The 12,445-nt window shown below is 46.3% G+C and overlaps 1 protein-coding gene across 1 annotated transcript; it reads left to right on the top strand.

Annotated features, from left to right (window-relative positions):
* Positions 1-250: 250 nt before the first annotated feature.
* On the top strand, positions 251-3,454 carry ATF4 (activating transcription factor 4). The gene is given in 5 exon segments (XM_006262368.4): positions 251-442; positions 1,527-1,664; positions 1,667-1,711; positions 1,714-1,839; positions 2,524-3,454. Coding segments are annotated over 4 exon segments (1,053 nt in total). The 5' UTR covers positions 251-442; positions 1,527-1,624; the 3' UTR covers positions 3,366-3,454.
* Positions 3,455-12,445: the final 8,991 nt, after the last annotated feature.

The raw sequence follows: 12,445 nt of genomic DNA, 5'->3' as shown, positions 1-12,445 counted from the left end.
GTCCCTTTGATCCTTCCGCGGTTCCGGTGGGGGAGGGGAATGATGCAGAGGGAGCGGGCGAGGCCAAACCAGTCTCACGGAGGGCTGGGGCGGCAGCGCGAACAAATGGTCTGTGTGCCCTAGCCTAGCTGAGGGCTCTTGGGCGGAAGGATTCCCGGGCGGTGGCCCTGCCGGAACATTTTTCTTGAGGCGGCGGTCATATATAAGTGGCGGAGACGCGTACTCTGCCACCTCATTGTCCGTCCTCCCGAGCTTGTGTGTGTGTATATGTCTGTGTCCTGTCACATCCCGCTCCGAGCAGCAGCTTCAACCGGCTCTTCCGCCTGTCCCCGCCGCCATGGCTGTTTAGGGGCGGCAGGGCCAGCGGCGGCATAGGCCAGTGCAGCGGGCGCAGCACCAGCAGCGGCGTCCCTGGCACCTCCCCGGCGTCTTCGACCATGGCGTGAGTAGGCGGTTGGGGAGAAGCGGGAGTGAATGGTCTCTCCTAGGCGGGTCGTGGAACGCTGAAGACCCCCCCCCCCCCCGCTCCCCCATTTTGCTAGTTGATTTCTCCTGGAGCAGATCTCTTGTCACAGGGAGAGAGTTGGTCTTTCCTGGGGGGAAAGTGGGGGGGAAATAGTACAGTCTGCGCGGCGCATTCCATCGCGCCCTATCCTACTGCGGAGGGGGAGATGCCATTTTGGGGCAGGCTGGGGGGTATGAGGAAGAGACCACTTAGCCATATGGAGGGGGTGCCGTTCTAAACAGCGTCTTCGGGCAGGAGGAGCCCCTCATGGGGGGGTCATTCCATGCGTGGGTGTGAATAATTAGGGGCCTCTGTGGGTCCCTGATGCTCATTGAGTTTCTTCTTCACCCCCAGGCTCTCTGTAGACACCAGAACTAGGGCTATGCAGACTTGACTACACTGCTTTTAATGTCTCTAGCCAGCCCTTTTATCCGTAGATGTCCTCTCTAGCGTTTTATTTCTGTTCTCACCCACTGGGAATCCTAGCAATTGAACATGCCTTTGGTCCCCTGGGTTCCTGGCAGCAGCCTGGTCGGATGCCAGGTGGTATTCAACTAGCCCCAGTGGAAACGTGGCAGGATACAAAATGGCCGTCTATTTATAGGGTGGGGAGAAAAGCAGGCAGAGAGGATCCTGAAATGGCTGCAGCTGAAGGCTTGTGCGCAAGTCTGGCTTGGGCAGCAGCAGAGGGAGGAGGGGCCGGAGCAGTCGCTGTGACCATATTTGGTCATGAGGAAGTGGAGTGGCATTCTTGTTGTGCATTCATGCTTAATGAACACCATCTTAGTTGGCAAATGGATACTATTACAGAGAGGGCTTTGCTGTTAGTCTGGAAAGTCTCCTTGGGAAAGGATCAAAACATGGGAGCTCACAGGTAGATTCCAGTCCTTAAAACTGAAAATGCTCAATTCCATTTTGTATAATGGGGTGTTCCAAATGGGGCTTAATTTATTGAGAACATATTTACTTTAGTACAGGTGGCAGTCCTGTAATATAACATGATGTTTTGTTTTTGCTCCAGGTTTCTCAAGGTACCTCGCAGCAGCATTGCTGTAGTTGACAAAGACACCCTCTACTTGACCACACCTTTTGACATCAAAACATTAAAATCTGACCAAGATGAGCCTCTTGATCAACGAGATGCTGTTGGGGGATTTATTATCCCCTTCAGCCAGTCGTGCTTGGTGGCTGAGGAAAGCCTGGGATTCCAGATGACTACCTGGAGGTGGCCGAGCCCCTCAGTTCGCATGGGTTCTCCAGCGACAAGGCTAAGGCAGTCTCCTTCAATTGGCTGGCTGTGGACAGTTTAGGCAGTGCCACAGATAACAGCCAGGGTAAGGTGTTAATTTATTTCCTTGGGAGATATGCGAGTTTTATAGTTTTGGGGTGTTTTTTTTGGTTGGTTGGTTTCGTTTTGTTTTTTCCCATTTTCTCCCCCCCCCCCCCCCCCCCCCCCCCCCCCCCCCCCCCGTGCCTCCCCTATTTTATATTGTGGCATCTTGAAGGTAAGCTAGCAGTATTCCAGTCTGAAACTAAAATTTGTGTACAAGTTCTTTCAGTACAAGTAGCTAGACATCACAGTTCATATGCCTCAGAAATGTATAATGTTGTGAAGCATTTACTTAGTCTTGATGCTGTTCTATAACTCAGATGCTGGAGTAGTAAGGTACATTGAGAGAGGGGGGCCACAAGAAATAAGAATGAGTTAGTTTTCCTTCATTTGGCTTTTGGTTGTCTCTTCCTAAACTTGTCAAATCCTTTGTAGCGTTTGGAAGAGCCAGAAGCAGTTGAATATCATAAGGTAGCCTAGCAACTGTGCTGTATTCTGCAGTCCTCTGAGGTGGAAAAGCTTCATATGCCAATACCTCTGATCTGTTAGTCTCAGAAAAATTTAGCTAAGGGAGTGGCTATAGAGAAAAACATTTGAAATTCTGCTTTCAGAATTAACTACGAATTGGGAAGGCTCTAATTACCATTTCATCTGCTGTACTGAAATGATGTGTATGCTTGTTTTGCAGAGGATGCCTTCTCAGGCATGGAGTGGATGGTGGAGAAGATGGATCTGAAGGAATTTGACTTCGATGCATTGTTAGGTATTGATGACATGGAAGCCACCGTCTCACCAGATGAGCTCATGGCCACGTTGGAAGACACGTGTGACCTATTTGACCCTCCCACCCAAGAAATTCACGGCAAAGAGCCTCCACTGGTATCTGACCCAATTGCTCATCTCCCTGAATCTCCAAATGCAAAAGATCAGGTGGCCCCATTCACTCCCCTTTCTCTCCCTCTCTCCCCAGGGTCTCTGACCTCCACTCCAGACCATTCCTTTAGTTTAGAGCTAGGCAGTGAAGTGGATGTCCTGGAAGGAGATGGAAAACCAGAAACCCCTACCAACAAGGTGGTCCCCAAGTGTGAAAGAGAGGAGGAATCCCCCTCTGATAATGATAGTGGAATATGCATGAGCCCAGAGTCCTATCCAGGAACACCCCAACACAGCCCCACCATGCCTGAGTCCCCCAACAACAGCCAGTTTCCCACAGTCCCTGTTTGTCAATCTGTGCGGTCCAAACCATATGATCATCCTGTAGAAAAGGTAGTGTCAGTCAAGGTGAAGGGAGAAAAGAAAACGGATAAGAAGTTGAAGAAGATGGAGCAGAATAAGACGGCTGCAACACGTTACCGGCAGAAGAAAAGGGCTGAACAGGAGGCCCTATCTGGGGAGTGCAGAGAGCTGGAGCAGAAGAATCAGACCCTGAAAGAGAAAGCAGATTCTCTGAGCAAGGAAATCCAGTATTTGAAAGATTTGATTGAAGAGGTCCGCAAAGCCAAGGGCAAAAGAGCTAGAGTCCCAGAGTAGGGTAGTCAGGGTAGATGTTTTATGTGCCTGTATATAAGCATGGTGTGTTAATGCTGTGTATTGCTGCCTAATAAATTATTTTGTAGTAAGTTGACTTTGTGTCTATTTGAGGGGAAGGAGTAAAGGTTGTCTCTGAATTTAGTTTGATAGGTAAACTTACGGGATTAGAAAGTAATGCTGTAGCATACTTGAGTTTCCAGTATTAAATATATACTGACTTTGCCCATTACTGATTCAGAACTCGGTGCAGTATGGGGTAGGTAAAGCCATGAATGTTGGGAAAGTGCTGGGTCTTGGGAAGCAAACCAGTACTTCCTGAGATCCAGCACTTTTCAACAATGCACCCAATCTAGTCTTTGGTCTTTTAGTCTTTCCTTGATTCATTGGCTCATAGCAAGAGAGAAATTGCCTAAAACTGGTAAATTTGCGAAATAAGATGAGTTTTCCAATCCTAACTTAGTGCTCCAGTGAATTTTACCCTGCAAACAAATTTTACTAACAACACAGAGCAATACCTTAACTGTAAGGCATTTGTTACTAGTTGGAATATTCTTGAAACAGTTGGAGGTATGTAATGCTCAACGACTACTGATGTGTCTTGTCATTTCACGTGTTAGTCATACCTGACAGCACTCCTAAAATAGGGTTCAGCATTTCCTTTCATCTAACTAAAGGACACGAAAAAATCTACATGCTGGTTTGACTATAAGCAGTAGGGCTGTGCAAGGCTTTGGATGCTTTGGGGCAGCACATCCGGGTCAAAGCGCTGGCTTCCTTGGGCTTCCTGAAGCCACGATCAGGCCATAGGGTAACAATGGGGAAACAAATACCTATAACTTTGTTGGTTTTTTGTCTGAGTTGGATGAAATTTTCTGGGGTGGTAGACTGCAGAGAGGATGAAGCCTGCCAAGTTTCAAGAAGATCAGTGCAGGGGTTTGGGAGGAACTTACCCTGCAAGCTGCAGACAAGCAGAACGTGCTATTGGTGCTGTGGGACTGACTCTGGCTTGGGATGGGGAGGGGAGACAGCAGCCAGGCCTGCAGCAGTAAGCAGCCTTGTTCCCAGGTACCAATCAATCATTCACTCGACTCTGGGACCAGCTCAATACACAGGATTTAGCTACTATGTAACTTAAGGAGCATCAATTAGCACCTACAAAACCAGGCTAAGGAGAGGAAAGAATACAATCAATTGCCCAAATATGGACAGTCTTGGCATAGTTTTGCCTGTCAGCAGCTAGGGGTGCAGGGCCCCAGATCTCCCTGCACCAATCTTGACAGCTGGCAGGCGTCATGGCCTCAGCAGAGGCCACCATCCCTGCAGCTGTCACCCTGCTGCACCTTAGCACATGCAGTATCACCCATAGCACGAGTTTTGCTTGTCTGCAGCTTGAGGTGCAGTTCCCCCCAAAGCCCTGCACTGATCTCCTTGAAACTTGGCAGGCTTTGTGGCCTCAGTAAGAGCTACCACCCCTGCAGTTTTGATGACCTGTTTCCCCCCCCTGCCCCGTGGTGTAACACAAACGTGACAGGAGTTTGGCTTTCAAGAATTTGGGGTACAGTTCCTCCCAAGCCCCTGCACCAATCTTCTTGTAACTTGGCAGGTTTCATGCTCTCAGCAGAGGCTACCATCCCTGCAGTTTCATCCAAATCAGACAAAAACCAAAGTTAAAGGTATTTCATTGATTCCCCATTATACCGTATGGCCGGATCTCCAAGGCAGCTCCGAAGCTTCGGAGCCGCTTTGGCTGGATTGAGGAAGAAACCTGGCCCGGAGCTACAGATCAGATCGCGGCCATCCAAAGTGGCTGGATCAGATCACTGCGGACTCGCACAGGCCTAATAAGCAGATGTATGCATTTTATCAAGGGGTAGGATACTGAGATTTGGCTCAAACAGTGGTTCTCAAGGTTTTTTTTTAGACATCTTCATAATTTTAGTGAATTGAGTAGCACCCCATTTCAAAAACTTACTTATGATAGTACTTGCCTCTTTGCAGAGGGACCAGGCAGGTTTGCCTTGCTGCTTTGGCATCCTCTGAAGGATTTAATGGCATGCTGGTTGAGAATCATTGCAGTAAAGCAGTTCTTGTGTTTTTTTTCCCTTTCCTGCTTTGGGATGTAGTTGGATTGTCTTCCTATGATACATGTTCTATTTGGAGAGGAGACAGTCTTAACAGAATTTTTACTACTGAGAAGGTTAATAGCTCGCTACAAGCTAACTTTTGATTTAATGGTGGTATACTGGAACACTGAATTGGATCTTGAGGCTGAAGGATCCTTTTTCCACTCTGCCTATGAGTAACAGTGGTAACATGGCCTAGATCAACTCCAGGTGAATCTGCCTGTCAAAACTTTCACTCATTTAAGGTGCTATTGTGTAATACTAATGCAGAACTGCTGCTGCATTTAAACGCATAAAACTAACATTAACATTTCTAGGTCAGGCATTGCAACAAGAAGATTGTGCAATCTGAAAAAAACACATAGTCCACGTGAGCCTTCGTAGAGCATGTCATTAGCTTGATACTGTATGCATTTGAGATTTTAATTACTTATGGGATTCCTCAAATGGAGCATTTGCACCTTGTGTTTTCAAGAAGCACAGAGATTCATATTAGGATAAGTAGAATGGGAAATTGTATGCGTCTGGGAGGGAGGGAGAGAGGGAGGGGGTGAAGAGAACTCAACTAAACTGACTTCACACTTCAGTACATAATCTGTTTGTACAATTTAGATTTGCTAATAATACATGGAGGAGGATTTGGTCCTTAATTAGGCTAAAATAATTAGGCACAGGCAACTAAAGAATGCAAGAAAATGCAATTTGTGAAGAAGACTGAGGGAGAGGAGGAATGGAGGGGTTACTAATGAGCTAAGGTACTTTTCACTTCCCAAGTTACCACCTCTTTCTTCTCTGGGTCCAAAATGGACAAAATCAGCCCTCTTGGCTTTCCTAAGGGCATTATACACAGAGGCAGAGGATCATCACAATCCAGCTACTGAAATGTCCAGAACCAGAGGTCAGTATACTATGGAGAAAAGCTTGCTGCAAAGGAGGAGTTTTCATTTTTTGTTTTTCATTTAAACAACAGGTAAAAAAATCTGGTAAGCACAGCTCTTATTTTAAATGCTTGAGAAAGCTGATGACTTTCCTGCCTGCTTTAACCCCCCCCCCCCCCCCCAAATATACAGGTATTTTTTACTATTAAAAGCCTTTGAAAGGCTGCACAGGCTTATTTCTGGGATTCTTTTCATTCCAGAGACTTAGAGTCAAATGCACAGCTTAATGTAAGCACGTGGTTACTATTTTAATGAGTTACCAAGTTAGACACAGTTCAGAGGGGAGAGATGACCTTACACTAGTCTGAATCTGAGACCAGAATTCCAGATTCCACTGAGATACATTTGTGGGACATGGCTTTTGCCTCTCTTTTTATGCACTTCATACCCATGCCAAATGAGTCAGAGTAGTTCACACGAAGTATCTGGGGTTGTGTGGTGCTTTCCTTTAGTAGATTCTGGTATTCTGTCTTGCAGGCACATTTAAGTCTAAATGACTTCAAGATAAATGCGGGGGATCTTGCTAGAAAGTTTTTAAACGCCCACTTGGTTCTCTGGCAGTCTGCAGCCTAAATGATGTCAAACTTTTCACAAATCCCATTACAGTTGCTTCTTCACTGCGTGCCAAAATTTAGCATGTGGGGGAAGGGTAGAGCATTCATTTTTTGGGAGAAAACCTGGATGTAACCAAATCAGATGTGTTGGACATAGTTCATGGTTATTGCATGTTTTCATTTGGGGCACACCTTAATCATCACTCTTCTCAAAGTACTGGATTTTTTTAGGGTGAAAAACGAAAAGGTGAACAGCCAGTGGTGGGGGAGTAGACACAGAAAAGGATTGATTTTACACTTTTTGTGGCTTCAAAAACGGAACCATTGCCTTTTTTTAAATTTATTTTTTAGCTCTAAAATGGGTGGACCCGTTTTTAATCTTTTTATAACTTCCTATTTTGATGACTGGTGGGCAGACTAGGACTCATAGATTCATAGATGTTAGGGTCGGAAGGGACCTCAATAGATCATCGAGTCCGAGCCCCTGCATAAGCAGGAAAGAGTGCTGGGTCTAGATGACCCCAGCTAGATATTCATCTAACCTCTTGAAGACCCCCAGGGTAGGGGAGAGCACCACCTCCCTTGGGAGCCCGTTCCAGACCTTGGCCACTCAAACTGTGAAGTTCTTCCTAATGTCCAATCTAAATCTGCTCTCTGCTAGCTTGTGGCCATTATTTCTTGTAACCCCTGGGGTGACTCAGGCCAGAGAAGTTGTATAAAAGACTAAAGTTTGCAGGGGAGGAAGCAACCTAATTTAATTCCACCTTTGGTTAGGGCCAGGATCCATATGGACCCAAATAGGTATAGATATTAGGCAAGCTGTTTGCTGTTTTCCCAATTCAAGGAACATGCCCTACAAGGGAAAGAGAGAATGAAAATACCCTTAAGCTGCAGGTGAGGAAGGTTCCCTTGAAGTGAGATGAAGTGACCTAAGCATTTTGAAAAGTATGCTGGGGAAAAAAATCTGCTCTTCAATAAAAGTCACATCACCAGTGGTACAGCACACAGTTGATTAGTGATCCAATAGTCTTCCTTGTGTATGGTCCTTCAAAAGAAAGATCTGCCAACAGAACCCAAGGATTTGGGAATCCATGTAATACCTACCTTAATAAAATTCAGCATCAGTGGGTTGTTTTTTTAATAGCAGATACCCAGACCCAGGGAAATGAATCTTGTCTACAAGTGCTATTCCTTAGGACTTTCCTGTGGCTTCCACTGTTCTTCCTGATGTTTGTATGGAGGATCCTACAGAAAACTGGTTGTGAGCAAGACTCCCTGAATCTTGTTGTGCAAAATGGGCCAAATATGTTTGATATGTGGATCTGTTCACATGTCTTTCCTGATGGTTTAGAATTCCTCAAGATGTCTACTAGCAGGGTCCAGTAATTTCCCTAGGCTTAGCAGCACACATTTCTCAGCCTAGCTTGCAAAAGGGCACTCTTAAAGAAGCTGAATGGTTTAAATGGACATTGCTGTATGCAACAAAAAAATGACTGTTTTCTCTTGTGTGCATGAGGAATCTTTCCCAAATGATACTAGTAAGAGTTCTTTCCTTCCCATTAGATGGACCAGTGACAGCTATCTTTCCTTTCCTACAGAAACTTTTACCCTAGGTTAGGTCTTTAATGTGCTTAGGGCTAAGCCATTTTTTCTGAGTATATTAGGGGAACACTCTTATCTGGTGTCACTGCTACTCAACTCCACCCTTCAATCAGCTCCTCTGTGTCTGGGAACTCTGATACGATGTCTCAGGTTATACAAGACTCTTTCTAACTCTACATTCTCCCTGAAGGTCATTAGTGGATAAAAATAACCCTGGCAGAAAATAGGATGGCAGATGTCCCTGGGCTTTCCTACAGGTTTCCCATTTTGTGTTGGCAGAAATGATGCCTCTGTCATCTCACCAAACTCCATTCTAAGTAACTATCCCACTCCTGACCTAGGAAAATGTCTGATGCTCTCTCAACCTCAAAGCTTAACTATACAATTACAAAGGAAAAATGGATTGCCCTTTTCACCTCTTCTAGTTTCTGAAGACAGGATTCATTAGGTTTACTTATAATTCTGATCAAATAGATCAGATCCAGTAAGTGGGAGGCTAACTGTGCCACAAAAGGTCCCTTCCGGTTAGATTAGATGTTCCAAGTATCCTTTCACTAGGTGCTATTGGACAGGGATACAGCTCTTGGCTATAGTTTGGAGCAGGGCTTACCACATGAAAAGCTCTCCCTTAGAAGAACGGATGGAGGGGTCAGTTTCTTATTCTTTCTTCTTACCCTATTAGGCTTCCTTCCTTCATCCAGCTTTTAGTCTTGTTCTTTGTGGGTGTACCCTGTGTCTGTTGGGGTCACAAGTGCACTCCTGTTAAAGGGTGAAATGGGGGGAAGCAACTCTGACCCTCCCTCCCTCTGAACATACCTCTGGCAGGACAATGGTTATGGAACCAAGCAGTGTCTGCATCTCTAATGTTTGCTAATCCATATCTGAATGTATCGGTGTTTGAGAACAGCTGTCAATTCTTCTATTTCAGCGCCTGGGACTGGGGTGGTACAGACACTAAGGCGCATCCTGTCAGATTCCAATGAATCTGGATTCTGCTAGATACCCTGTCAAAAGGATATGAAAAAGGAAAGGGAAGTGCCTTGGACTGGATAATCTAAGAGTCCTTTGACCTGACTCCTTTGTGCAGATGTAACAGTAACAGCGTCCTACCCTTGGGGTGGTCATGATGCCCCTGGAGCCCCTTATTCTCCTCAATCCCCTCAATCCTTATTCACTTTGCTCTTCTTTGGGCAATCTCTCCTTCCACTGTCCTGCCATGCCTTGATGTATTCATCTTTTAGAAAAGGGAAGCTGCCCCAGGGCTTCCCAGGCCAAATCTCACACCCCTGAGCTCGGGTGTCTCCGTTCTCCACCTTAAGGGCTAATTACATGGGCTCTGTCCTCCCCAGTATCCATGCTTCACAGACCTCATATATACTAATCAGATCATAACCACCGCTATGGGCTACAGGCTTCTGGCTCTGGTCCTTACACCAACCCCTCTCTGTGGCTCTCTTGGCCTTCAGTCCTCCTCCTTAGATCCTGGCCCTACTCCTAGGTCAGTTGAGACCCATGGGCTCTCCAGCCTTGCCAGTCTCCAGCTGTGACTCTTGTTGGCCTTTGGCCCTTCCTGAGCTCTGGCCCCACTCCTTGGCCAGTGAGATCTATGGGCATCCTGGCCCTACCTGCTCCCTGGGCCTTTTGTTCCTTTGCTCTTTTTATGAGCCCTCTAGCCACTGCTTGTTCTCTCTGGGCTCCCTGGCCTTCCATTCTCTATTTGGACCCCTTTGCCTCTCCTTGGGTCAGCTGGGAGCTTCTTACCTCCCCTTAGTCCCCTGCACAAACCACCAGTCGTTTCCCAGATCAGGTTGAATGCTCTCTGTTCTGCCAGGCCTGAAGCTGAACTCCTAGCCCTAAGGCTGCACACCTACGGACATAACAATGTGGGCCAGAGTCACTCCCTCAGCAGCCTGCTCAGGAGCTCCTTCCCTGTCAGCTGCCAGGATAAGACTCCTTGCCTCAGCTCTGGTCCTGGGGTTATATCCTCCCTAAGTCTGGCCCCTTGCTGGTGACTCCCCTGATTGCCACTTGAGCCCTTACTGCAGCCTCTTCCCTTAAAGTATCAGGTACACTAAGTGCCCCGTCACATCCACCAATACATACACATGTGCCTAAATCCCCACCCCACCCCTACAGAAGCCCTTAATGGTGGGCTTGGATCCTGCAGTCTTCAAGCACTGCTCACACTGCAATGTGCTGGTTCTCCTTAAAGATGGGGATAGCAGGCATCTCTCTGGTTGAGGGAATCCTGCATTCCAACATCCTGGGTCTGCTTCTCATTTTCTACTTGGTATACAGAGATGCTAGACAAGCTATATATCTTCAACACTATATATCTTGGTGGCATGGAAGCGGAAAGGGATCTTGGAGTCCTAGTGGACTCCAAGATGAACATGAGTTGTCAGTGTGACAAAGTCATCAGGAAAGCTAATGGCACTTTTATCGTGCAACAGCAGATGCATGACAAACAGAACCAAGGAGGTGATACTTCCCCTCTATCGGGCGCTGGTCAGACCACAGTTGGAATACTGTGTGCAATTTTGGGCGCCGCACTTCAAGAGGGATGTGGATAACCTGGAGAGGGTCCAGAGAAGGGCCACTCATATGGTTAAGGGCTTGCAGGTGAAGCCCTATGAGGAGAGACTGGGGCACCTGGACCTCTTCAGCCTCCACAAGAGAAGGTTGAGAGGCGACCTTGTGGCTGCCTATAAGTTCATCATGGGGGCACAGAAGGGAATTGGTAAGGCTTTACTCACCAAGGTGCCCCTGGGGGTTACAAGAAATAATGCCCACAAGCTAGCAGAGAGCAGATTTAGACTGGACATTAGGAAGAACTTCTTCACAGTTCGAGTGGCCAAGGTCTGGAATGGGCTCCCAAGGGAGGTGGTGCTCTCCCATACCCTGGGGGTCTTCAAGAGGAGGTTAGATAGGCATCTAGCTGGGGTCATCTAAACCCAGCACTCTTTCCTGCCTATGCAGGGGGTCGGACTCAATGATCTATTGAGGTCCCTTCCAACCCTAACATCTATGAAACAGTCTACGCGAGTATTAGGCCCAGGTGATGTGAGCTGTAAGATCACTATACTAGTCAAGCTTATGGTATCCAGTGTTGTAGGTTGTAGCTGTATTTGTCTAAGGACATAGGCAGAACAAGGGTCTTTAGGTAAATGTGATATCTTTTATTAGACCAACTAAACTGTTGGAAATTTTTTTCTTTGCCAGCTTTTGGGTACAAATACCCTTCTTCAGGCACAAACAGAGTTTGTTGTTCTTTGTGTTCTCTCCTGCTCCTGGGTAGAAGAAAAGAAGCCAGCATGTAAAATGAAGGTCTATGAAAATGCAAATGCATGACTCAATAGGTGAGAGAAAAGCAGGGGAGAAAGGGGGAAAGAATGTAGTTGGTAAAATGCGGGCAGATTACCTGCTGGGGTTATCAGATGGGAGGCAGGTTTATAATGTGCCATGAAGCCAATGTCTATATTTAGTCCATGATTTTTTGTATCCAGTAGATTTATGAAATGAAGTTTGTAGGCTCATTTACAAAAGGTGTTTTGTAAATTCCCTTTGAAGATTAGAATCACTCTTTCTCCAATCTCTCAGTTATCTTGTGAGAAGTGTGAACCCACAGGAAGTTATGTATTTTTGTCTTTGATACATTTTCAGTGTGCCTTCATTCTGGTATGACTATTTTTCATACAGGCATTTAGTGCACTGGATGAGATGTATTACATTTCTGAAGGTGCAGGTATAAGATCCAGGAATGGTAATGGTTCTGTTGTTGGGTGTAGTTATTGTGGGGGTGACGGAGATGTGTTGGCAGGTTTTACATTTTTTTTTTTTTGTCCCAGCATGGTCTGGATCCA

This window comes from Alligator mississippiensis, chromosome 4, assembly GCF_030867095.1.
Source record: "Alligator mississippiensis isolate rAllMis1 chromosome 4, rAllMis1, whole genome shotgun sequence".
Taxonomy (NCBI): Eukaryota; Metazoa; Chordata; order Crocodylia; family Alligatoridae; genus Alligator; species Alligator mississippiensis.
Note: the sequence above shows the minus strand (reverse complement) of the source record. Positions and strands in the feature narration are given on the sequence as shown.